The sequence below is a fragment of the Sinocyclocheilus rhinocerous genome, unplaced genomic scaffold (genome assembly GCF_001515625.1).
Source record: "Sinocyclocheilus rhinocerous isolate Xijiao unplaced genomic scaffold, SAMN03320098_v1.1 scaffold468, whole genome shotgun sequence".
In the NCBI taxonomy this organism is placed as follows: Eukaryota; Metazoa; Chordata; class Actinopteri; order Cypriniformes; family Cyprinidae; genus Sinocyclocheilus; species Sinocyclocheilus rhinocerous.
Window position 1 is genome coordinate 2,024,935 of NW_015635305.1, and position 20,153 is coordinate 2,045,087.

At 36.6% G+C, this 20,153-nt stretch overlaps 3 protein-coding genes across 4 annotated transcripts; 2 read left to right on the forward strand and 1 right to left on the reverse strand.

The window, feature by feature from the left end:
• Positions 1-144: 144 nt before the first annotated feature.
• LOC107746880 (C-X-C motif chemokine 10-like) lies at positions 145-1,530 on the reverse strand. Its single transcript, XM_016561208.1, has 4 exons — positions 1,450-1,530; positions 715-841; positions 440-550; positions 145-330 (listed from the first exon to the last, which is right to left on the reverse strand). Exons 1-4 carry the CDS (start codon positions 1,514-1,516, stop codon positions 252-254), a joined length of 384 nt encoding a protein of 127 aa, XP_016416694.1. The 5' UTR covers positions 1,517-1,530; the 3' UTR covers positions 145-251.
• A 3,317-nt stretch (positions 1,531-4,847) lies between these two features.
• Positions 4,848-8,649, forward strand: LOC107746835 (uncharacterized). The gene is made up of 2 exons (XM_016561159.1): positions 4,848-5,407; positions 8,115-8,649. Exons 1-2 carry the CDS (start codon positions 5,131-5,133, stop codon positions 8,636-8,638), a joined length of 801 nt encoding a protein of 266 aa, XP_016416645.1. The 5' UTR covers positions 4,848-5,130; the 3' UTR covers positions 8,639-8,649.
• On the forward strand, positions 8,312-20,024 carry LOC107746833 (protein RUFY3-like). 2 transcript variants are annotated; one of them, XM_016561156.1, is made up of 19 exons: positions 8,312-8,822; positions 11,275-11,334; positions 12,860-13,033; positions 13,224-13,341; positions 13,433-13,534; positions 13,635-13,758; positions 13,919-13,983; positions 14,061-14,126; positions 14,236-14,305; positions 14,924-15,016; positions 15,160-15,243; positions 15,404-15,571; positions 16,073-16,170; positions 17,940-18,059; positions 18,395-18,518; positions 18,607-18,683; positions 18,767-18,791; positions 18,881-18,958; positions 19,237-20,024. In XM_016561156.1, exons 1-19 carry the CDS (start codon positions 8,645-8,647, stop codon positions 19,378-19,380), a joined length of 1,968 nt encoding a protein of 655 aa, XP_016416642.1. In that variant the 5' UTR covers positions 8,312-8,644; the 3' UTR covers positions 19,381-20,024. The 2 variants fall into 2 exon arrangements, with proteins under 2 accessions (XP_016416642.1, XP_016416643.1); XM_016561157.1 differs by lacking the exon at positions 11,275-11,334 and having other exon boundaries at positions 8,313-8,822.
• The last annotated feature ends 129 nt before the right edge of the window (positions 20,025-20,153 follow it).

Consider the following 20,153-nt stretch of genomic DNA (forward strand, 5'->3'; position numbering starts at 1 on the left):
GGATCAAGTACCCCCTACAGTTCTTTTTTAGTTACTAGAACTCTCGTGTAAGTAAACTATACTAACTAAGCATCTGTCAGTACAACATACTATTGCTATTTCACTTTACTTAGTTTTTTCAAGGCAATCGGTTTGCATGCTTTTTTTAAGTAAGCCCAACTACCGGTAATTAGATTTTATAGTGTATAAAGAAAAAGTATACATTTATGGCTAAATGGCTTTGAAGTCTTGTGTATTATAGCGGAGTAATTTCAATAACCATCCTTGTCGTCAAACTTCTTAATCTTCTTCTCATTTCTTCCTCTGTTCCTTTGCTTTTTGTTTTGCTTTCTATATGAAGATGGCACAGAATTTAGTTCTAATAATATAATACATAAACATATACACTATAATTGGTTGTATACATTCAGTAGTAGCGTAAAAGTGATGTATATCTCACCCTTTGCCCTTCAATAATCTCTGTCCTTGCCTATCATTTGGATCCAAACACACCTTTAACCTCCTGTTAACCTCCTTTCCTTTTCCCTTTCCTTTTGCAATCACAGTCAATCTAAGATCGGGAGGAAAAGACAAGAAACAAAAGCAATTGTTTTATTGCAATTGCCGGCTTGCAATTGTTAATTACAGTGCTCATTAATTATATTGAATCTCTAGAAGAAATAAAGATTTATAAACATTATCTTGTAATATAGGACTCATAGTATGCATACGTACATAATCTCTGTCTTTGAGCAAGAGGGACTTGGTGGGAACAATTCAACTGCACGAATCCATCTGGGCTTCACTGCTTTCGGCAGTTTGCCTCTGCATAAGCAGCGTTGTGATAACCCCCCTGCTTGCCCTATGACACAGTTAAGTTTAAAGACTAATGTACACAACAGATCCAAAGCAGGAAAACTATTGTTCCAAGCCGGTAATCACTGATTGGATTGACAGACAATAAACCTCATACAAACACACGAATAAGGAGATATTTGTTATGATGCATATTGTATATGTTTAACAGAAACACTTCATTCAATCAATGACATTAACAAACATCTCTGGAATACTTCATTCTGACTGGACAATCACTGCATTCTGTGGTCAAATATTTTTGTATAGCGACTGATAAACTGCAGAATTTTTCAATAAGGACTGTAGATTATTCATTACAGTCCATTTAATGTTTAAAAATGTCATACTTTGATGCATATGTGTTCATATACTTTAATGAAACACGAACTGCTGATCATTTTAAGTTTTACTATTTTCTTTAAAAAGAAACTTTGTTCAGACACCTTCCTGGACAACAATCACCTTTAAAAAAAAAAAGTTTTTTGTAAATTAAATCATTCTTTTATACACATGTTAACAATGTGCGTTAAAGGGTTAACTAAAAGGCTTTACTAATTGTTCTGTGCATATATGATGCAAATGTAAGACAATAGACAATAGATATCAGCTTACCTGCAGAGTGTGTAAGAGTCACTCCAAACACCAGAGCACACAACAGTGTGCGAACAACCTGATTCATGATTCACCTCACAGGCAGCTCCAAAGAAATGTTTCCTTCGTTTGCAGTCCGCTCCTTATATAGCACAGACTTACTTTCATTTTCCAATCTTCCAATGAAATGTTCTCAACAACACATCCATCATCCTTGAGGATAAAGTTGCATGGCTGGAACAGAAATGACCACTTGTTTTAACATTTGAAAGAAATCTGCATTTAAAAGTCACTAAAGACTATGTAGAGAGAAAGACAGCACAAAGAACACATCATCATTATTATTAATATTTATTTCTTTTGCTTTAGGCAAGAAGAAAGAATACATTTTTTGCCAGTCAGAATAAACCTTTTCTAAACCAAGCTTTTAGAAGTGAGTGTTGTTAAGTGAGTGATTAAACAAGGTCTTATAGTCAAACATTAACTTTCACCACCATCAAATTAATGATAAAAACATGTGCTTAGCATTTGATTGGTTACTTAGTTTGTAATGTTTGCCTTTTGGGAAGAGACTGTATTTCCTCAGAGTATTTAATTGTGTTGAACTTAACTTCACTGTGCAGAGAACAGAGGATTTAAGATTTTTCTCTGTTTTATTGGTCATATGTACAAATAGTAAAACCTAATATTATTAGTGGTGTGTGTGTTACAGATAGGAGTGATCAAATCATGTGGCGTGTTATGAAAAAGAAGTGAACAGATTTAAAAAGAAACAAAAACTGAAATGCAACTAAAATGATTACAAATTATGTAATTAAGACTCTTCCTTGAAAACAAAGCCAAAATATCAAACTTGGTCACTTATAACCAGAGGTGTAAAGAGTACCTAAAAACCATACTTGAGTAAAAGTACAGATACCTTACAGTAAAAATTACTCCACTACAGGTTACAAGTCACCAATTCCAAAACAACTTGAGTAAAGGTCTTAGAGTATCTGATTTTAACAGTACTTAAGTATTTTACTTATACTAAATATAGGCTCAAAAAATGCACTAGTCAAAGAGACATGCTAGTTAAAAAAACTGTAATGTTGTGGAGAAGCTGGGGAAAAAGACAGAGGCAAGGATCTATGTGTAGGTATTTAATGGAAAAACTAGAACAAACAATAAGCCCAAAGCCAAAAACCAAAGGGAACAAGGAACAGAATGACTGGCAAACAGACAACCATTACATTCAACAACTCGCAAGGAACTAAAGAAAAACTAGGGCTATATATACACACAGGGGGCTAACAAGCTTAAAGTGAAGTAAAGAGTAAAAGTTGCTAATATCTTTGATACTCAGTACAACTACAAAGTATCCAAAAAGATACTCAAGTACAGTAACTAATTACATTTACTCCAATACTTTACACCTCTGCTTATAACTGAAAGCATTTTTGTATTAATGCACTGAATATAAAACACCACTTCAGCCAGACGTATATGTTTTTCGTACATCCAGAGATATTACATACTGTATGTGACATCAAATTAATAACAACAAGGTCCAGTGTTTGGACAAGAGGAATGATTAGTGATCAGTAATAGAATAAATATGTACTCTATAATCATGTAGTAACATGTATGCTTTCATTTAATTTTCTACATTCATTGAATTTCTGAAAGCAAAATGATACAATGTAAAAATGTGAGATTTGAGAAGGTTGAAGATTTCCTGCATCTCAAAAGAAGGTCACAGTCATAAAATGTGGCCTCTTTGTTTTCTTTTCTGTTCCTTTCTTGTGAAGATATGGGAAAATTCAGTTCAGTCCCTGTGCCAAGGTTATTGAGGGGAGTGGATGGCTTAAGAACTGAACTGAAACTGGCACTGCGATGAAATGGCCAGAATGGTTCTGAATTAACTCTAGAAATGAGCTGGCTTAGAAGTGAGAAATATAGAACTGTATTTATAGAATACCGGTACTTAAAATTAGGGAGCTGCAAAAATGAATGAGTGTAATTAGTCTGAAGCAGGGTTAGGGTTAAGATCCAGGCAGAAAAATGTGTAACAAAATTCTGTTTAACAAAACCAAAAGGGTAAATCTGATACAGTATGTGTATGCCAACACAAACAGCCAGTGTCATTGAGTAAACTAAGCAAACAAGCCAATAAACGTAACCCCAGGAATCAAGGACAATGGAACAAAGCACATGAGCAAAAGATCATAGGACAGAAAAACTAGGAATTAGTCAAATAAAATTCTGCATAAAAGAAGGGAAATGCAGCTGTATTGTAGATAATCACAGAAATGAACAAAGAGGAGAGTCAAAATATGATAGATAGATAATTAAATAAATAAATGTTTTTTTTTCTGTATGCCTACAACCAAAATAAATTCCTTGTACATTGTATATTAATACATGACAAATAGAATCTGTGTTCTAACTAATGCAATAGTTCTAATACTAGGAAAAGGTAGCAAATATTTAGACCTATTTATGATTAGATCTATATATTTAGAACAAAGACTATAGAAACATCTAGACAAGTTACTAAATTGTGACAGGACTTAGAACCAAAATACTGCCGATGGCGCTCTCTAGTGGTGAATCTACATATTTGTAAAAATGAGCTATGGTGAAATTATTTGACGTTTATGAGAAATTAGCCTATAGTGTTCCCACCCTGTTAACTTTTCTGCATGCCTTCATCATTTATTTTTGCTACTTTTTACCCTGGTTCCAGATCCAGACCTTCTATAAACTATAATGGTGTTAACAAACGTGAAATAAACATTTTGCACACAATTGCACTCAATTTTAATATGATTTTACCCCAGTTTGTTGAAAAAATATGTGAAATATTATTTAATTCTGTGCAGTTAGGAGGATATATAAAATGCTGGCTATCGAAATTAGTCTAGCAAAGCAAAGCAAAGGAGACAACCACTGTATTGCAAAAATGTTTAAAATGTCACATAATCTATGGTAGAAATAACACTGTTGGTAAGCTTCATGAGTTTTAGTTAATGACCGAATTTTCTTGTGGTGCATACATGTCCACTGTTTAGTAGACAGTTAAACAAACTAGAAGCATGTAAAGTGCATTTAAGAGTATTTTAGTTATTTTTCTGAGAAATAATAAAGCAAGAGTACATTTCTGAGAAATAAGAATTAACAGGCCCACAAGTCCATTCTAACCGAAGAAACGCCCATCTTTTTCCTGATTGGTAAGAGCTGCTTTCAGTTCTTTAAAATTGAATCCTGCATATCTCAGAAATTGCTGTTCGATTAGTTGCTGCTCAGTTATATAACAACATGATAGAAAAGTATGGAGTCAAAATAATGCCACATATATATGCAAAATAATAAAGTTTTGCAAAAGAAAATAAAGTTTTGCAAACGAAATACTGTTGTGAAGTACGGTTTGTCCTCCCGCTGTATTGAGGTCAAAGTGGAATGATGCTGTTGTTCCTTTAAATGCTCTCACCCAGCTGATGATCTACGTCACAGCATATGACCCGAATTACAATATCATTTTATTTCTTTATTGTTTTGGCCGCGGATTTAGGAACAACACAGACCACAAGCGTCGAGTCGTAGTGTATAACTGTCCAAAACAGTCCTGAATAAACATGAGCTAGTTTCCACTGAGAGCTGAATGCAGTGCGAGCGGAGGGTTGTGTTGACGCAGAGCGGTCACATGAATTTGAACTGAAGATGGCGGACCACAGCTCAGGAACATCGGAGCAGCACAGCAGTGAAGTTTCAGAAACTTTAGTGTCATCTAATGAATTTCTCAAACCCCACATGCAGGACAGCGATGGACATACAGCCAACAGTCCAGAGGAGTCGCTTTCTCCTGCCTCGGTGATTTACTTTAAGGAGGCGCTAACTTATAACTCAAGTATACAGTTTACAAAGACAAGCTGCTCTTCTCTTCCTGCCCCAGTGCGATATGAATTCCAGATTGAGAAGACTAACAAGAAAACAAGAAGTGAGTATATGTTATGGTCGGCTGCACATGGGCTTATTTGATAGGATCTGATAGTGTTTGCTTCTCTTGAACACAAGCCTTATGTTTCAATGTTAACAACATTGCACAATGACAGCCACTCCGACGTTTATGCAAGTTTGCAGCTTCTGTCTTTCTTGGATTGGTGTTTTGTGTTTAGTTTTTTTTTTAATTTATGACTTTTAATTCATAAGTCAATAATAACCCACAGCTAGCACAAACTGTCTACTACACCAGGGGCCCGTTCTTCGTACGTCGCTTATTACATCCGAGATGAAATGTCACATCCAAGATGATATCGGGCTAATCAGGATCTGGCTAATTCGGTTCTTCGAACGCATCTGCTGTTGATGATTAGTATGGCTGGATTGAGTTATCGAAGATAATTGCGTGTTCATGGGTTGGTTTAAAAGGGGCTATGTATCGATACTCGAAACCACGATCAGCAATGCAGCGATTGGCTGGCGGCAAGACAGCCACGTAATGACATCATATAATTAATAAAGACACCTGACGAAAAACTTGACAAATTTTTGGACTTTTATAAGAAAGAAGCAATCAGTTGTAGTATTAAAACAACTAAAAACAGATCCAAAACTAAAAGCTAAAACTTTATAAATACTACCTATACACATTTTAAAAATAAAGAGATTAAATAAAAATGACAAATGCATACAACAAAATTTCAAAACTGATAAGAAAAGTATAAGAGGTATAAGAGTATAATAATGATTCTAACACAACACTAAGGCAAACACCAGAAAAACAACAACTACATATGTGTATGTACAACCACATACACATACATACATATATATATATATATATACAACAAATACACAAAATAATGTTCTTTTTAGCAGCATCATATGACCCCTTTAAAGTGTACAAATAGGATCATCTCCTAATCCTTGAGCTGATGCTCCCCATGAGAAATATTACTGGTTGAGTGTGCGTCCTTGCTATTATTATGGTCAGATTTGGCTGATTCTGAATAGCAAGTGAGCTGAGCTGCCTACCTTGCCCACAATTTTGGCCATCATAGTCATGTAAATGACTGGAATGCACATAATGATGCCCAAAACTGCTTTCTGTGTAGGTTGTCACTTGATTTTCTCTGTTTTTTAAACATTCTTTTGGCGTATAACAGAGATAATTTTTGAACCATTTGAAACGTTAATTAAGGTCTCTTAAAAGCATATTTTGCAGTTTGTGCCGTGATCTTACATCCAAACCAATCATGATTCTGTATGACTGTCCTTTTCATAAATATATGTATTTCAAAAAGTATGTCAAATGAGTAGGATGTCTAAATATGCAGTATTCATGAAACCGTATGCATTCTTGCCTGCTGAGATTTCTGTGTGCAAGTGTGCAACCAGTTTGCTATCCCATAAATCCACAAGAGCCGAGTAGCTGTCAGATCTGTGAAGCTCTGTGAGTCCCGCAGTTTTTTTTCATGGTTAAATTGTACTTGTTTAACAACACCCAGGTAAATTATTTTCACAGTTTTTCTTAGTACATCACAGGTCAAAGAACATACTGGTTGAAGGCTGATAGTGAAATACCAGGTACATCTGGAAAATGTACCATTCTATTCAGTTGCAATGGACTCTTGTGCAGCTTTTTTAAAAAGCGTACATTTTGAAGAAATTAAAGATTGGATATGATTTTATTATTTTTGTGGAAAAAGTGAAAATGAAAACACTATATATATATTTTTTTCTTTTGTGATTGCTTGCTTCCGAGGGTTAAATCAGACTCATACAGCCCATTTGTCACACTTTGTGAATTATTTAGCAGTGCAGTATAATGGTTCAATATCTGTAATGATATATCTTGCTAAGAGCTGCATCACTGAATGATGTGACATCACCACATTATTTTGGTATTTTCATTTACATGCATTGAAGTTTTAGAGATACACTACCGTACAAAAGTTTGGGGTCTAAGATTTTTTTTTTTTTTTAAGTCTCCATTGATATGATCAATAATACAGTAAAACTGTAATTTTGTGAAATATTACAATTTAAAAAAACTGTTTTCTGTATTATTATATTTAAAAATGTATTCTTGTGATGGCAAAACTGAATTTTCAGCAGCAATTACTCCAGTCTTTTATATTTTAATATATTTGATGCTCAAGAAACATTTCTTCTTATTATTAATTGTGAAAACATTGTACTGCTTAATATTTTTGTGCATTTTTTTCAGGATTATTTAAAGAAAAAAAAGAACGGCATTTATTTAAAATATAATTTCTTTTGTAACTTTACAAATATCACTTTCAATTCAATGTGTCCTTGCTCAATTAATTTCTTTAAAAAAATCATACTGACCCAAACATTTGTCCGTAGTACCTTGATAGTTATTAATTGATAGTTTTCAGTGCTTTTGTCTTGTAAATAATAAGATTTGAATATTAGATTACTGCTAATATTCAAACCCCGTTTTACATGACTTTGCATATGAGGTTCTTCTCTTTTCAAAGGAACTTTCAAAATGTGATCGTTTTTACAGAGTATCCATCAAATTTTTTCATCACGTTTGTTTCATACACGGTTTAATATGAGTGGCCAGTTTGCTCCTTCTTTATCAGCAATGTTCTGGTTCTCAATCAGTAGTACTTCCATCCTTCTCTTGTGCGACATGTGGATCTTTGACAACAGCTCCCCCCTGCATCTGACAGGCCTCTCGGGAGCTGTGCCCCCCTCCACCATCTGCTCACGTGATTCCCACAATCCTCCTCAGCATCGCGGCAGCCATCTTGGCCAACACCCTCCCATTTGCAGTGCATGCAGCCAATCCGGTGAAAGCAAGCGTCTGGGCTGTGAGGGAGGGACTGAGCGAGAGAAAGAGACATCTCTGATTGTAGCTCCGCTGAGGCTCACACAGCATCTCAATCCCCTGGCTGTGCTGAGCCAGAGAGCACTGAAGCCTTTATTCACACGGAGGATTTTAGCTGTCGCTGCTCATTCACTTGGCGAGGCCATTGAGTCCCAGAAGAATAGCATCCTTTCGGCCAGGTTTGCCGTGGACTGCTTGTTTATTTTTTCCCTTCTTTCTTTGTTTTCCTTGACTGTTTTTTCTTTCTCCTTTGTGCTGGAGAAGACTCTTGCTTGGACTGGATCGTTATTCCTATTCCCTGCTCCTGACTCTTCACTGAGGGCCGTCATCGTAAGTGTTGTTGTCGTCGCAGCAGCTATCAGCTGAGTCACCATGTCTGATCTGACTCCCCAGAGCGAAGCCCCCACCCCCACTACAGACAAGATCACACAGGCTGCCAGAGAGACCATCTACCTATGCAACTTCCGTGTGTCGGTGGATGGCGAATGGCTGTGCCTGCGCGAGCTCAACGACATCTCGTTAACGCCAGATCCCGAGCCGGCTCATGAAGGTAGGCGCACAGCATCACTAGGCCTCTGTGGCTTCTATCGTACTGGGCGGTGCTCGCCCAACCTTCCACCATCATGCTCTCAGCATTCCCGCAGGCCTGCTTGGAAATGTAGTTTTTATGGAGAACAAGTATTTGTTTCTCACTGAGTGGTTTGAGAGAAGCTATTCATATCCTGTTTTATTCTAATTCAATTATTGTCACATTGAACAAATTGAGTATGTGCACTGTTCGGAAAATCCCTCCAATAAACAAACAAAAAAAAGTTTTTGACAGACTGTTAGACTTTTAGTGTCATTGACTGTAAGACAATTTGGATTGTTGGTCATAATTTTTTAAACAATACTTAACACCAAAAAAGCTGACACTAAAAAGCAATGACTGTAAAGATAACTACATTAGCATACACACCAACAGAATATAATATTTGGTTCTTGTTATTAGTGCATGCTGCAGTTATGTTCGAGCTCTTTAAAGCAGGATGAATTCTGATTGGCTGACAGTGTTTTTATTCTTCATCATCTGGAAAACAGTCATTCTGAACGTGATCCCAACGATATTGTTCCTCTGTATCATTATAGCTGTGGTGTGGACTTCCCTATTATTAAACCTTTATAGTTATCGTGCTTGGTGTGAATGGGCCTTTAACAAATGACTTAATATTGTTTGAAATGTTATTTTTCTCTGTTGAGTTTAATAAAAATAAAAGGCATTTTGCAAATTTGCTTATCATTTGGTTTTCATTTATTCACTTTTCTGAAGAGAAAAATAAGGCAATAAATTGTTTTCTAGAATAGTGATGGTGTCAGACCTCAATTGTTTTGCTAATCCAGTGCATTACTGGAGAGTCACGGCTTATCGTGCCAAAGGTTAAAAGGTTAACATCATATAGACACAGTACTGTTGCCCTGGAGACAGGCCTGGGATTCCCACTCAATCAAATGTCTTGAAGTTATGTGATCAACTGGCAGTAGAGAAGATGCAGCCAGGGCCACTAACAACAACAGTTTAATCGAATGTATTTTATCTTCATTGGGCGAGCAGAAAACAGGCATGTAGAAAGACAAGGAATAGAAAACATTATCTGATAAGGTGTTTACAGAGTCATCCTCTGAGATGATTATATACTACAGAAGTAGTTGTTTGTTGGTCAAGCATTTTCACGAATTGCATCACCTTTGGACTGGTGTGATAAACATCTGATATTTTTAGTGTCACATCGGCCCCCAGGGTTCAGAGCCAACAGAAGTTAAGACAGTACTATTTCCTCTCCGGTATTTTTTTCATAGACGTTTTACAACAAATATTCTCTTCAATTAAGCCACTGCATATCAGTCAGTGCTGATTAGTTGCCATTTTGCCCTTGATCTGTTTCACTGCATGCAGATGTTCTTTGTAGTATTTGGTGTGCTCTGCCTCATTAAGTGTCACTTATGGTTTTATTTCATTTTTGTTTCTTCTTTTCCGTCTCAGCCAAGCGACATAGAAACTCTATGAATAAAAAGAAATCTATCATGATTTACTCGCCCTCGTGTCGTTTCAAACCTGTGTGACTTTCTTCTGTGGAATAGGGCTGTCAAAATGGCTGAAAAACTACATTCGAATTTTGTACTGAAATATTATCAATATTCGAATATAAAATGCATAATTTCAGTTAGGGTGAAGAAAAGCTTTTCGGGAAAACCCCCCGCCATAAAGTCTCTATGTTTTTTTTTATTTTCAAAGTTAAACTTGCATTAATTTTAAATTTCTAAACATGCAGCTATTTTGTGCGAGATGCGAGTGCAACGGTGATAGATGTCCCTCTAGAAAAAATGCGCGAAATATGCGTTCTGTGTGAATGGCTTGGTTTCAGTTTTGTCTCCGCATTGATGTTCACGAAAAACTTTCTTTCATGTTTTACAGAAGAGAGAAAGTCATACATGGAAGTTTGGAACTACGTGTGGTAAAAGATTATTTTTTGTTTGTTGCTGTCCCTTTAAAGCTGTCGTGGAATGAATCTAACAAAAAAATATTCCAGTGCTGTGGATAAAAAGGAAATATTACATTCTTTCCTGAGGCCTTCTGTCAAACAAATCGGTTTAGATAAGTTGCCACTAGAGTCTTGCAGGACAAGTAGAGCATTGTTTGAGCTCCTTCTAGTGTAGTCAAATTACTTCATAGTTAGTAACTGTCTTCTGATCCAGATTTGCTGACATGTTATAATAGTGGCTCTTAATGACCATCAGCACTCAGTTTGCTATTAATAGTCTCTGTTGTAGTGCTTCTAAAGTCATCCACTAAAGTAAGATTTGCGCAAATGTATGAGCTTGGCTCTGTAGATAAAAGTCTACACACTCAAATTTCCTACAACATAATGTGCATTCCCTCTTGTTGTTGCTTTGGTTTACTCCCATGATGTGCATGACCCAATCCTTTACTGCTTTTTTTCTGTTTTCCATTGCCTTTTGCAAAGACTCATGGGAGGATTTCACAGATTTGGTGGAGCAAATGCAAATGCTTGATGAGTTTAAAGGTGCGTATGGTGGCATCACTCCCTCCAGTCCACCTCATCCCCGCCTCGGGCACCATCCTAAAACCACAGCTGCATGGCCGTGCAGCCCTGTCTTTACCAAACCAACCTCCCTGAACGGCACATTCGCACCACAGCTTCTAAAGCTTTACCTCTTGTGCTCATGTTCTTTTGTTCTCTTTATTTTTCTTCATTTTTCATTATCTCCCTTCCTATTGGTTTGATGTTTCCATCAATAGCTTTGTCTCTGTGACTTTTTTCGCTAGCTCTCTTTGTAGCTAGCAAAATATTTGGCTACCCATTTGGCTGGATTGCTCTTGTCTGGCCTGTTTTTTTTTTGGCTGTTTCCCTGCCCCACCCCATTCTCTGGCTGATTTGGCATGTCGCATGGTTTTACTTGCATTTCATACTATCATTGATCGATTTATTCCCTGTAGAGACATTAAACATTAATGATTCAGAGACTTCTTATGCACTAAAAAACACACTAAAATAATCTGTCCTTACAGTGAAATAGTTTGGTTTCTGTAATTTGTATAACCTTTGCATAGGCATGAAGCTATAGCTTGTCTTATTCTTTGCTGTGTGACTCTGCAAAGCTACAAGGTCTTTAATACCTGGTGAAAACGGATTTTTAACAGTAAAATCTTTTGGTTTTACAATTAATTTCAAGGTCTTTGAACAACTTCATTCTTCTTGTTGCATTAACAATTCAATATTATTTTATAAGTAATGACCATTTAAAATAAACTTCCATCAAATAAAATGCCATCATTTTTCATTTTAAAAGTCAGTGTACTGTGGAAAAATGACCCACTGCCTCCTGGATCATTTCTCCTGTCTCAACACCTGAAAAGTAATGAGATTTTGGTGCAATGTAAGTGCAATGAGATGGGAAGCTTGACTAAATGCTAAATGAGTCCATCATGGCCCATTTGTAAAATCAACCCAATTGATTTTAAAGGGAAAAAAACCTATACCAGCCTTTCTATTGCCCAGCACTGTCCTCATGAAAAAGGTCACTGCTATTCGTGAACAGACATGGATTGAGAGTCTTAATGATGAAATGATTGCATTACTGTGGGTGTGTTTTGGTTTAGACAGGGTGAGGCTTGAGAACTCAAACTCGAAATTCAGTTCAGTAAAAACAGATTTACTGTAGTGATTGATTTACTCTTGTGATTAATTGTAAGGTTGAATTGAGATTATCCTGAAAACAACAGCTTTCAAAACAATCATCTGTTCATTTTTATCTGAAAATGTCTCCTGAGGAGCATGATTGAGGTGGGATGAAATCTGTATGCGTTTGATGCATTTCACATTGCATCAACTACAATTTCATAAGTCTTAGCCAGACATAGATGTAACCACGTAGCCACAGTCAATGGGAAGTTCTCAAGAAGCCTTTCTCTGAGAAAACCCTCATATATTGCTTATATCTCATGCTCAAACCTGTTAAATACTGTGTAGAAAAATTCAGAGTTAGAGAATGATGTTTTAATTCATGCTTGATTTTTTTGATTTCCAGATCCCAAGGATCCCATTGCCATCGAGAGGCTTAACCTGATGAACATGGCCAAGCTGAGCATCAAGGGCTTGATTGAGTCTGCACTGAACCTGGGTCGCACACTGGACTCAGACTATGCCCCACTGCAGCAGTTTTTTGTCGTCATGGAGCACTGTCTGAAACACGGACTTAAAAGTAAGCGCAACAAATCCCAACCCAAATTCTGCTGTCCTTAGAGTATTCGCTGGTCCTCATTTATATCCTTTACGCAATAATCATCTGCTCATTAATTTAGATAATTACTGATTGCACAGTATTTTGGTATGTAGTGTTTATTCAGTCCGTTTTCATTTTTTTCCTAAACATTTACATTTTTTTTTTTTAGGTAAGAAGACATTCCTTGGCCAGAATAAGTCTTTTTGGGGTCCTCTGGAGCTTGTAGAAAAGTTGACTCCAGAAGCTGGTGAGATCACAGCCAGCGTCAAAGACCTTCCTGGGCTCAAGTAAGAAGATGTTTTCAACTTGAACATGTTGTTGTTGGTTTTTTTTAATGCATACTGTGTTTCTGATTCTAAAGTTGTTCTTTTATCCCAGAACCCCATTAGGAAGAGGCAGAGCATGGCTTCGTCTGGCCTTAATGCAGAAGAAGCTCTCAGACTACATGAAGACCATCATCAACCGAAAAGACCTACTAAGGTACAATTACAGCTTTTGGTCTCTAGTATAAAAGCCGTAATTGTGATTTTGCAACCCAGTTTTGTAAATGTCTTATATTTGATGTTGTTGTGTTCCTCAGTGAATTCTATGAGCCCAATGCTCTTATGATGGAGGAGGAAGGAGCTGTCATCGCTGGGCTGTTGGTGGGCCTGAATGTCATTGATGCTAACTTGTGTATGAAAGGGGAAGATTTAGACTCACAGGTATCTGTTAGTTACTGTACATGAGTAATGAAGGAACCGCAAATGATGGAACAAAGCGTTATCTTTGTTACATTTTCTTTGTCCTTTCAAGGTTTTTCTCCAAAGTGTGCTGGCCAAAAGGCGATACAGGGTAATAAGATCTCCTCTACTCTCTTAATAGGTTGGAGTCATAGATTTTTCCATGTATCTGAAAGATGGCGCGCACAGCAGCAAAAGCACAGAAGGGTGAGTCCATTTTCAACTCCCTCAATGGAAGCTAATTGTTGTAGTCTGACAGTTATTGGACTGCTCTTTGCTTGCAGTGATGGACAGATTACAGCTATTCTTGACCAGAAGAATTACGTTGAGGAACTGAACAGACATTTAAGGTGCAGTCCCTTTACCCAACATCAGACTTGTGGAGTGTGTTTGTGACTAGCTGCTCATTTGGAAAGCATGAGCAATCTCACATTGTCACTCTAAATTCCCCTTTCCCAGTGCGTCAGTGAATAACTTGCAAGCCAAAGTGGATGCACTGGAAAAATCCAACACAAAACTTACAGAGGAGGTGGGTAGTAATTATAATTTAATGGATTACTGAAGATGTGGTAAATACAAGAGCGTAATAAACAAGAGACAAATGATTTACATAACTGATAGATAATTTACATGTTAGCAGAATTGAATTCACATGATATATTTATGCACACAGCTGTGTATACACTACTGTTCAGAAGTTTTAGGTCAGCAAGATTTTTAAAATGTTTTTCAAAGAATTCTCTTATGCTCACCAAGGCTGCATTTATTAGATCGAAAATATAATACCATGAAATATTATTACAATTGAAAATAGCTATTTTATATTTTAATATATTTTAAAATGTTATTTATTCCTGTGATGGCAAAGCTGAATTTTCAGCAACAAATAAAAACCTGTTGTAACACTTCTTGTTTGTAACATTTTTGTAACTTTACTGTCTTATCTTTACTATTACTTTTGAACAGTTTAATGCATCTTTGTGATTAAAATCATTTTTTCCCCCAAAAAATAAGTGAAAAAGTGTGGTTATGTGGTTTATTGACACAGCTTGTGGAATTTAGTAAAGTAACGAGATAACTAGTTGTGAATACATGCTAGTAATGATTTCTTGTTCCAACTGCTTGTGCATGTGTTCTTGATATTTAGCTTGCTGTGGCAAACAACAGGATCATCTCTCTGCAGGAGGAGCTGGAAAGGGTGAAGGAGGAAAGCTCTTACGTAGTGGAGTCTAGTCGCAAGGTGAAGAACATTTTTGATCCCACAGTGCTGATTGTTAACAATCATTCAATAGAACAACATTGATTGTTGCTCATTATTCAAAAGTAAGCCTCAAGCTCATAGTAGTTCTTTGCTCTCATATTTGACCTGTATTTCTCTTGAAGGCATCAAGGGCAGATGGTACCGCAAACGGTCAAGTGTTTGGAGAAACTCGCAAACAGCTCAAAGAGGAAACTCAGCTCAGACTGGCGAGTATGCCATTAATGTGTATATCGTTCTCTTTATCTTCAAATTCATCTCTGATATGGGGTCTTCAAAGAATCGAGTCAGTGTTCTTTCGATTAGAAGTCTGAAGAACCTGAATCCTTGAGTGTTAATACCTTGTGTATTATTTGTGTGTTTGTGTAGGATGTGGAGAAGGAGTTGGAGGTGCAGATAGGGATGAAGCAAGAGATGGAGCTGTCCATGAAGATGCTAGAGAAGGACATCTGTGAAAAACATGATGCTTTGGTGGAGCTCAGACAGCAGTTAGATGAAATGCGTACACTCAACCATGAGCTCTCCATTAAGTCACATGTAAGCTTATGCAACTTATTCAGTTATATTTTTGAATAACTAAACCTGGCTCTCGCCATAAACATAGCCACAGAGGCTGACATGCCGTTAAAAAAGGAAGAAAACAGTCACAGGTATGAAAGAGAGAGACACATTTCCATTAAAAAAAACATGCTTCTCACAATTCACAGATTTCACACACGGAAGCTGCTTGTAAGCAGCATATATTTATTTTCCCTCCCCATTTTAAAAGGTTACACTATGGTGGAGTGACAACGAAGTGATCTGATTTGACAGTGCCAAAATAAAGAAGCAAGTAGAGTAGACTTGTGGTGCCGAGTCACCATAGCATGTTTAAATTTCAGGAATTTCTATTCATCTGTCTGAATCCTGCTGTTGCTTCACTGGGCTTGTATGTGTAGAACTACAGTAGTACCACTTATCTAATGTAGCAATTTATTTTTGATGCTGTGTGTTTGTGTTTGTGTTTGTGATTGTTGTCTGTGTTTTTCTGGCTTGTAGAGCTCAGAGGCCGGTGCAAAACAGAAAAGTGACATCATCAGCCGCTTGGAGGAGAAAACAAACCAGATGGGGAGCATTATTAAACAGTTGGAGAGCAGGTAAAGGAGTCTTAACTACATAAACACAGCATTTACACATGACATGTACACTGCAAAACAAAGAATGGGGTTCAAAAGTCTGAGAGCACAAGTGAAAATGCCTCTTCTAATTTCAATAAACAATATATAACATAGGAGCATATATACTGTATGTACACAATATTATCAATTAATATTGACCTATACTAATAAATGCTTTAAAAGTTAGTTACATTTACATTTATAGTTTAAATCATTTTTAAAGTTAACAAATTGAACCTTAAAGCGTTATACAACTAAATTGTTATACACTTTTTATTGCAAATGAAAAATTAGATTTTGAATCATAGATTTTATCTGTGAACTTTTGAATCTTACCGTATATAACTAATTTTCCAAAGGAGGTTATTGTTCAGGATGGGCAGATTTCCTTAATCGGTGAATGATCATAAATACAGAGTGCAGATCACATATATATAGAGCACAAATAAGACAAGTCCACTCTTTCCTGTTTCAGTTCTGTTGCCAACCTGTTGGAGGCAGCAACGTGTGTGTTTCTACAATAACTTCTGCTCTCCGTCTCTGTCTTCTCTCAAACACTTCTTTGCTTTTTCCTGTTCATTTGACATTTTTCACATGCTCATTCTCTTGTGTTTCTACACCTTTTTCCTGAGCAGTGAGAAAGACATGGCTAAACAGGCACGAAACTTGAACACAGCTGCAGGAAAACTCCTTCAGAGGCAGCAATAAAATGATCGCAGACACTAGATAGTTTACAACAAAAAAAAACTAAAAAAAAGATCTTCAGTTTGATTTTGCATAACATGGATGACTAGGGTGTTTATTTTATTACTGAGTTTCAGATCCATTGCTGTTATTCTGTCTTTAAGCCGGACTGAAAACTACAGATCTTGCTTCTGTGTTGCCCCCCAGCCTAATCTTTCAATATTGTACACCTGATCCAGTGCTCCTGTCTCTAGTCTCCTTCTGTATGTTTTAGCCAAAGTAAAATGCAGCTGTTTTGGCATCTTAGAACAAAAATGGCAGACATGTACATTTTAAGTAATGGAAATGCATCTGTCTTGTATCTTTACTTCTCAATACTGAAAAAATACTTCTCAAACCATAACCCAGTTCGGTACAGCACGGGGAAACATTCCTAACAAAATTGTACAATCGTTTTATACTCGATATAAAAGTATGCAACACCATATTATTCGGTTAAAAGTCTTTGACCTGAATATTAGACCAACCTGCTTAAGTTTCATGATGTTGAGTGCTTTGATGGATGCCCAAGCTGACAAACAGGGTGTTTATTTCAGGCTTATTCAGGAGGTTATGTTAGCTTTTTTTGGAAGAAATGATGTTGAGTGCTAGATGGCGTGCCTCAATTATTTTACAGCTTATTGTAAAATTAATTGAAATCTGAATTTGATGCAGTGGTAGTTGATGCCAAATGTCTTTGGAAAGATATTTGTGACACCAAGCTTTACGGATTCTGCAAAAAGTCTGGATGATAAAATCCTCTAAATTGTGAACGGACTGAAGTGTATGTAGACATAATTTAGATGTGAAATGTAGTACAAACATAGCTTAATAAAAAAAACAAATCAGACACTTGTCAGACTACTTTGCCTTCTTGAGCTTTTACAGTTTCTGCTCTAGCCACATGCTTCCTCCTACGTTCCTCCCTTAGTTCTTCTTTATGCTTTTATTATTCAGTTCATCTTCGTTTCCCATGGCTTTTAGTTTTAATTTCACCTCATGAAGTTAATGTGGCCCAACTTCAGATGTAAGAAGGTGGAACGAGAGCGGGACCTGGCTGACGAGGCCAATCGACTCTTCAAGCAGGAGTTTGGAGACAAGATTGAGAGTCTGCAGGAAGAGGTGGAGCAGTTACGGAGACAGAGGTACTGAGATTTACTTATTGTTGTGACGTTACATATACTGGTCAACCAATATATTTGGTTTCATAGCTAGTAAGCAGATGTTAGATAATAATAAGAAATGGCACTTAAGCACCAAATCAGCATAGTAGAATGATTTCTGAAGGATCATGGGACACTGAAGACTTTAAGATGTTTGTCACTGATCTCATCACTTATTTAGCAGTGCTTTTTGAACCCCGGCTGAAGCACAAAAGTTAGTTTTCATTGTGATTTAACCAGATGATTGCACAGCCACTGCTAATGTTGTGAAAATTACAAACACGTTACGAAAGACGTTGTCTTTCTTGATATGATAGATGGCTTTTGGAACAAGAGCTCAGGAAATGGCGAGAGAATCCTGGAGGCCACATACCTGAAGCTCTGTTAGGAAAAACCCCACCTCAGAGAGACATGAGACAGCATGTGGAGGACATCAGAAGGGTGAGACCTGCTTTCCACTTTAGTGCCATTCAGTTGCTTTTTCTGAGTGTGCTGTTCCCTGAAATTCAGGCTTTTTGTTTTTATATAGGAGTTAGAGTCTGTTAAAAAAGAAAATGATACATTGCGTACTGCGCTTGAGGAAAAGTCAAGTCCGAGTTCCAGTTTGTAAGTCTTAAATGCTGGATCAGTTGCATACAACTCGATTTATCTACTGCAATGTTATTAAAATTAAACCGTCTTTTTCTCAGGACGCTGTCACATGAAGATGAACAGGTACTCTACATTTAATCAGTAATTCTTTTTTCTTTTTTTTATCAGAGAGGTTCCCAGCAAAAATTTCTTATTTTTATCTTACTTGATAGGACCAGTCTCTTTGTAAAGACACTGACCCTACCATCTGCCCAATGTGTGAAAACCAAGACTCTCTGACTACACCCAAGGTACCCCAAGCAAGGAAATTTTAACATTTAAGCTACAGTACAACAATCCTCAGCAAACTAATCATTGCTTTTTAATAACATGTTATAAAACTTCACTACTGTTCAAAATTTTGGGTCAGTAACACGTATAATGTTACAAAAGATTTCTATTTGAAATAAATGCTGTTCTTTTGAACTTTTAACAATAACAGAATACAAGCGCAACTGTTTTCAACACTGATAATAGTAAGGAACTGTTTCTTGAGCACCAAAATAACATGTCTTTTTAAACATTTCAGAGGCAATGTAAGAACTGCAGTGGTGTGTTCTGTGAGAACTGCATGGCCAATGAACTTCCTCTGCCCTCCTCCATCAACCCTGAACACGTGTGTGACGTTTGCTACTCACAGTTACTGCAGCAGTACGCGTCCTCCCCTTCCTGAGGGGGCGCACATTTCTGAGCACATATTATTCTGGCAGTAGTTGAATGGGTAATCCATGACAAATGACACATCACATTCTAAATCATCAATCAGTACCAGGTATCTCAGTTAAGCAACATATCAGTTATTTTGTTTGCATACAACATTTGCCAAAAAGGGATTATTTTTTACAAGCTCTTGTGGGAAATGCTTTAAAGATTTTCATGATTTCATATAATTCTTGAGGATGAGTGAAGCTGTCCACCAAGTGGATTTATGTGATTCTAGTACTTGAATTGTCTCCATGTCATTCATGATGGCAAGCAGGATATACAATAACAAAATAGTGACGTATTAATAATATAAATATATATATATATGAATTAGGAGATGATGGATTGTAGACCGGATAGTGTCAGCTTTTTGAAAACTATGGCACTAAACAATGCACATGAACTAACATTTTTAACTTTTGAGTCCAAAACTCATCAGTTGTCTAAGATACAATTCAAACAAAACAGCAAATTATGGAGCTCGTCACAGAGAAGACCATAATTGAAACTGAAATAAAATGAAATTATGTACAGAGATAAAAAGGTAGTTTTATGCTTGTGTAAGAATGCATTTTATTCTTAATAGCTGAACAATAAAATTTTTATTATAATTTGGATTTCTCAGGCTAAGTCATTTTATACATACATGCAATATTTTTGGCAGAATTAAAGCTTGGTGAAAGACAGGAATGGCTTGGCGTGTTTGGGTGCTACAATGATAAACAGCACTTACTTACATCT

Bases quoted from the DNA above. Each gene is read 5' to 3' on its own strand.
- LOC107746880 (XM_016561208.1), bottom strand. From the start codon at position 1,516: ATGAATCAGGTTGTTCGCACACTGTTGTGTGCTCTGGTGTTTGGAGTG. The intron at 842-1,449 runs GTAAGCTGATAT...ACTGTGTCATAG, and splicing joins GACTCTTACACACTCTGCAG to GGCAAGCAGGGGGGTTATCA. The intron at 331-439 runs GTGAGATATACA...ATCTTCATATAG, and splicing joins AGATTATTGAAGGGCAAAGG to AAAGCAAAACAAAAAGCAAA.
- LOC107746833 (XM_016561156.1), top strand. From the start codon at position 8,645: ATGTCTGATCTGACTCCCCAGAGCGAAGCCCCCACCCCCACTACAGAC. The intron at 13,034-13,223 runs GTAAGCGCAACA...TTTTTTTTTTAG, and splicing joins TCTGAAACACGGACTTAAAA to GTAAGAAGACATTCCTTGGC. The intron at 13,535-13,634 runs GTACAATTACAG...TGTGTTCCTCAG, and splicing joins AACCGAAAAGACCTACTAAG to TGAATTCTATGAGCCCAATG.
- LOC107746835 (XM_016561159.1), top strand. From the start codon at position 5,131: ATGGCGGACCACAGCTCAGGAACATCGGAGCAGCACAGCAGTGAAGTT. The intron at 5,408-8,114 runs GTGAGTATATGT...TGCATCTGACAG, and splicing joins GACTAACAAGAAAACAAGAA to GCCTCTCGGGAGCTGTGCCC.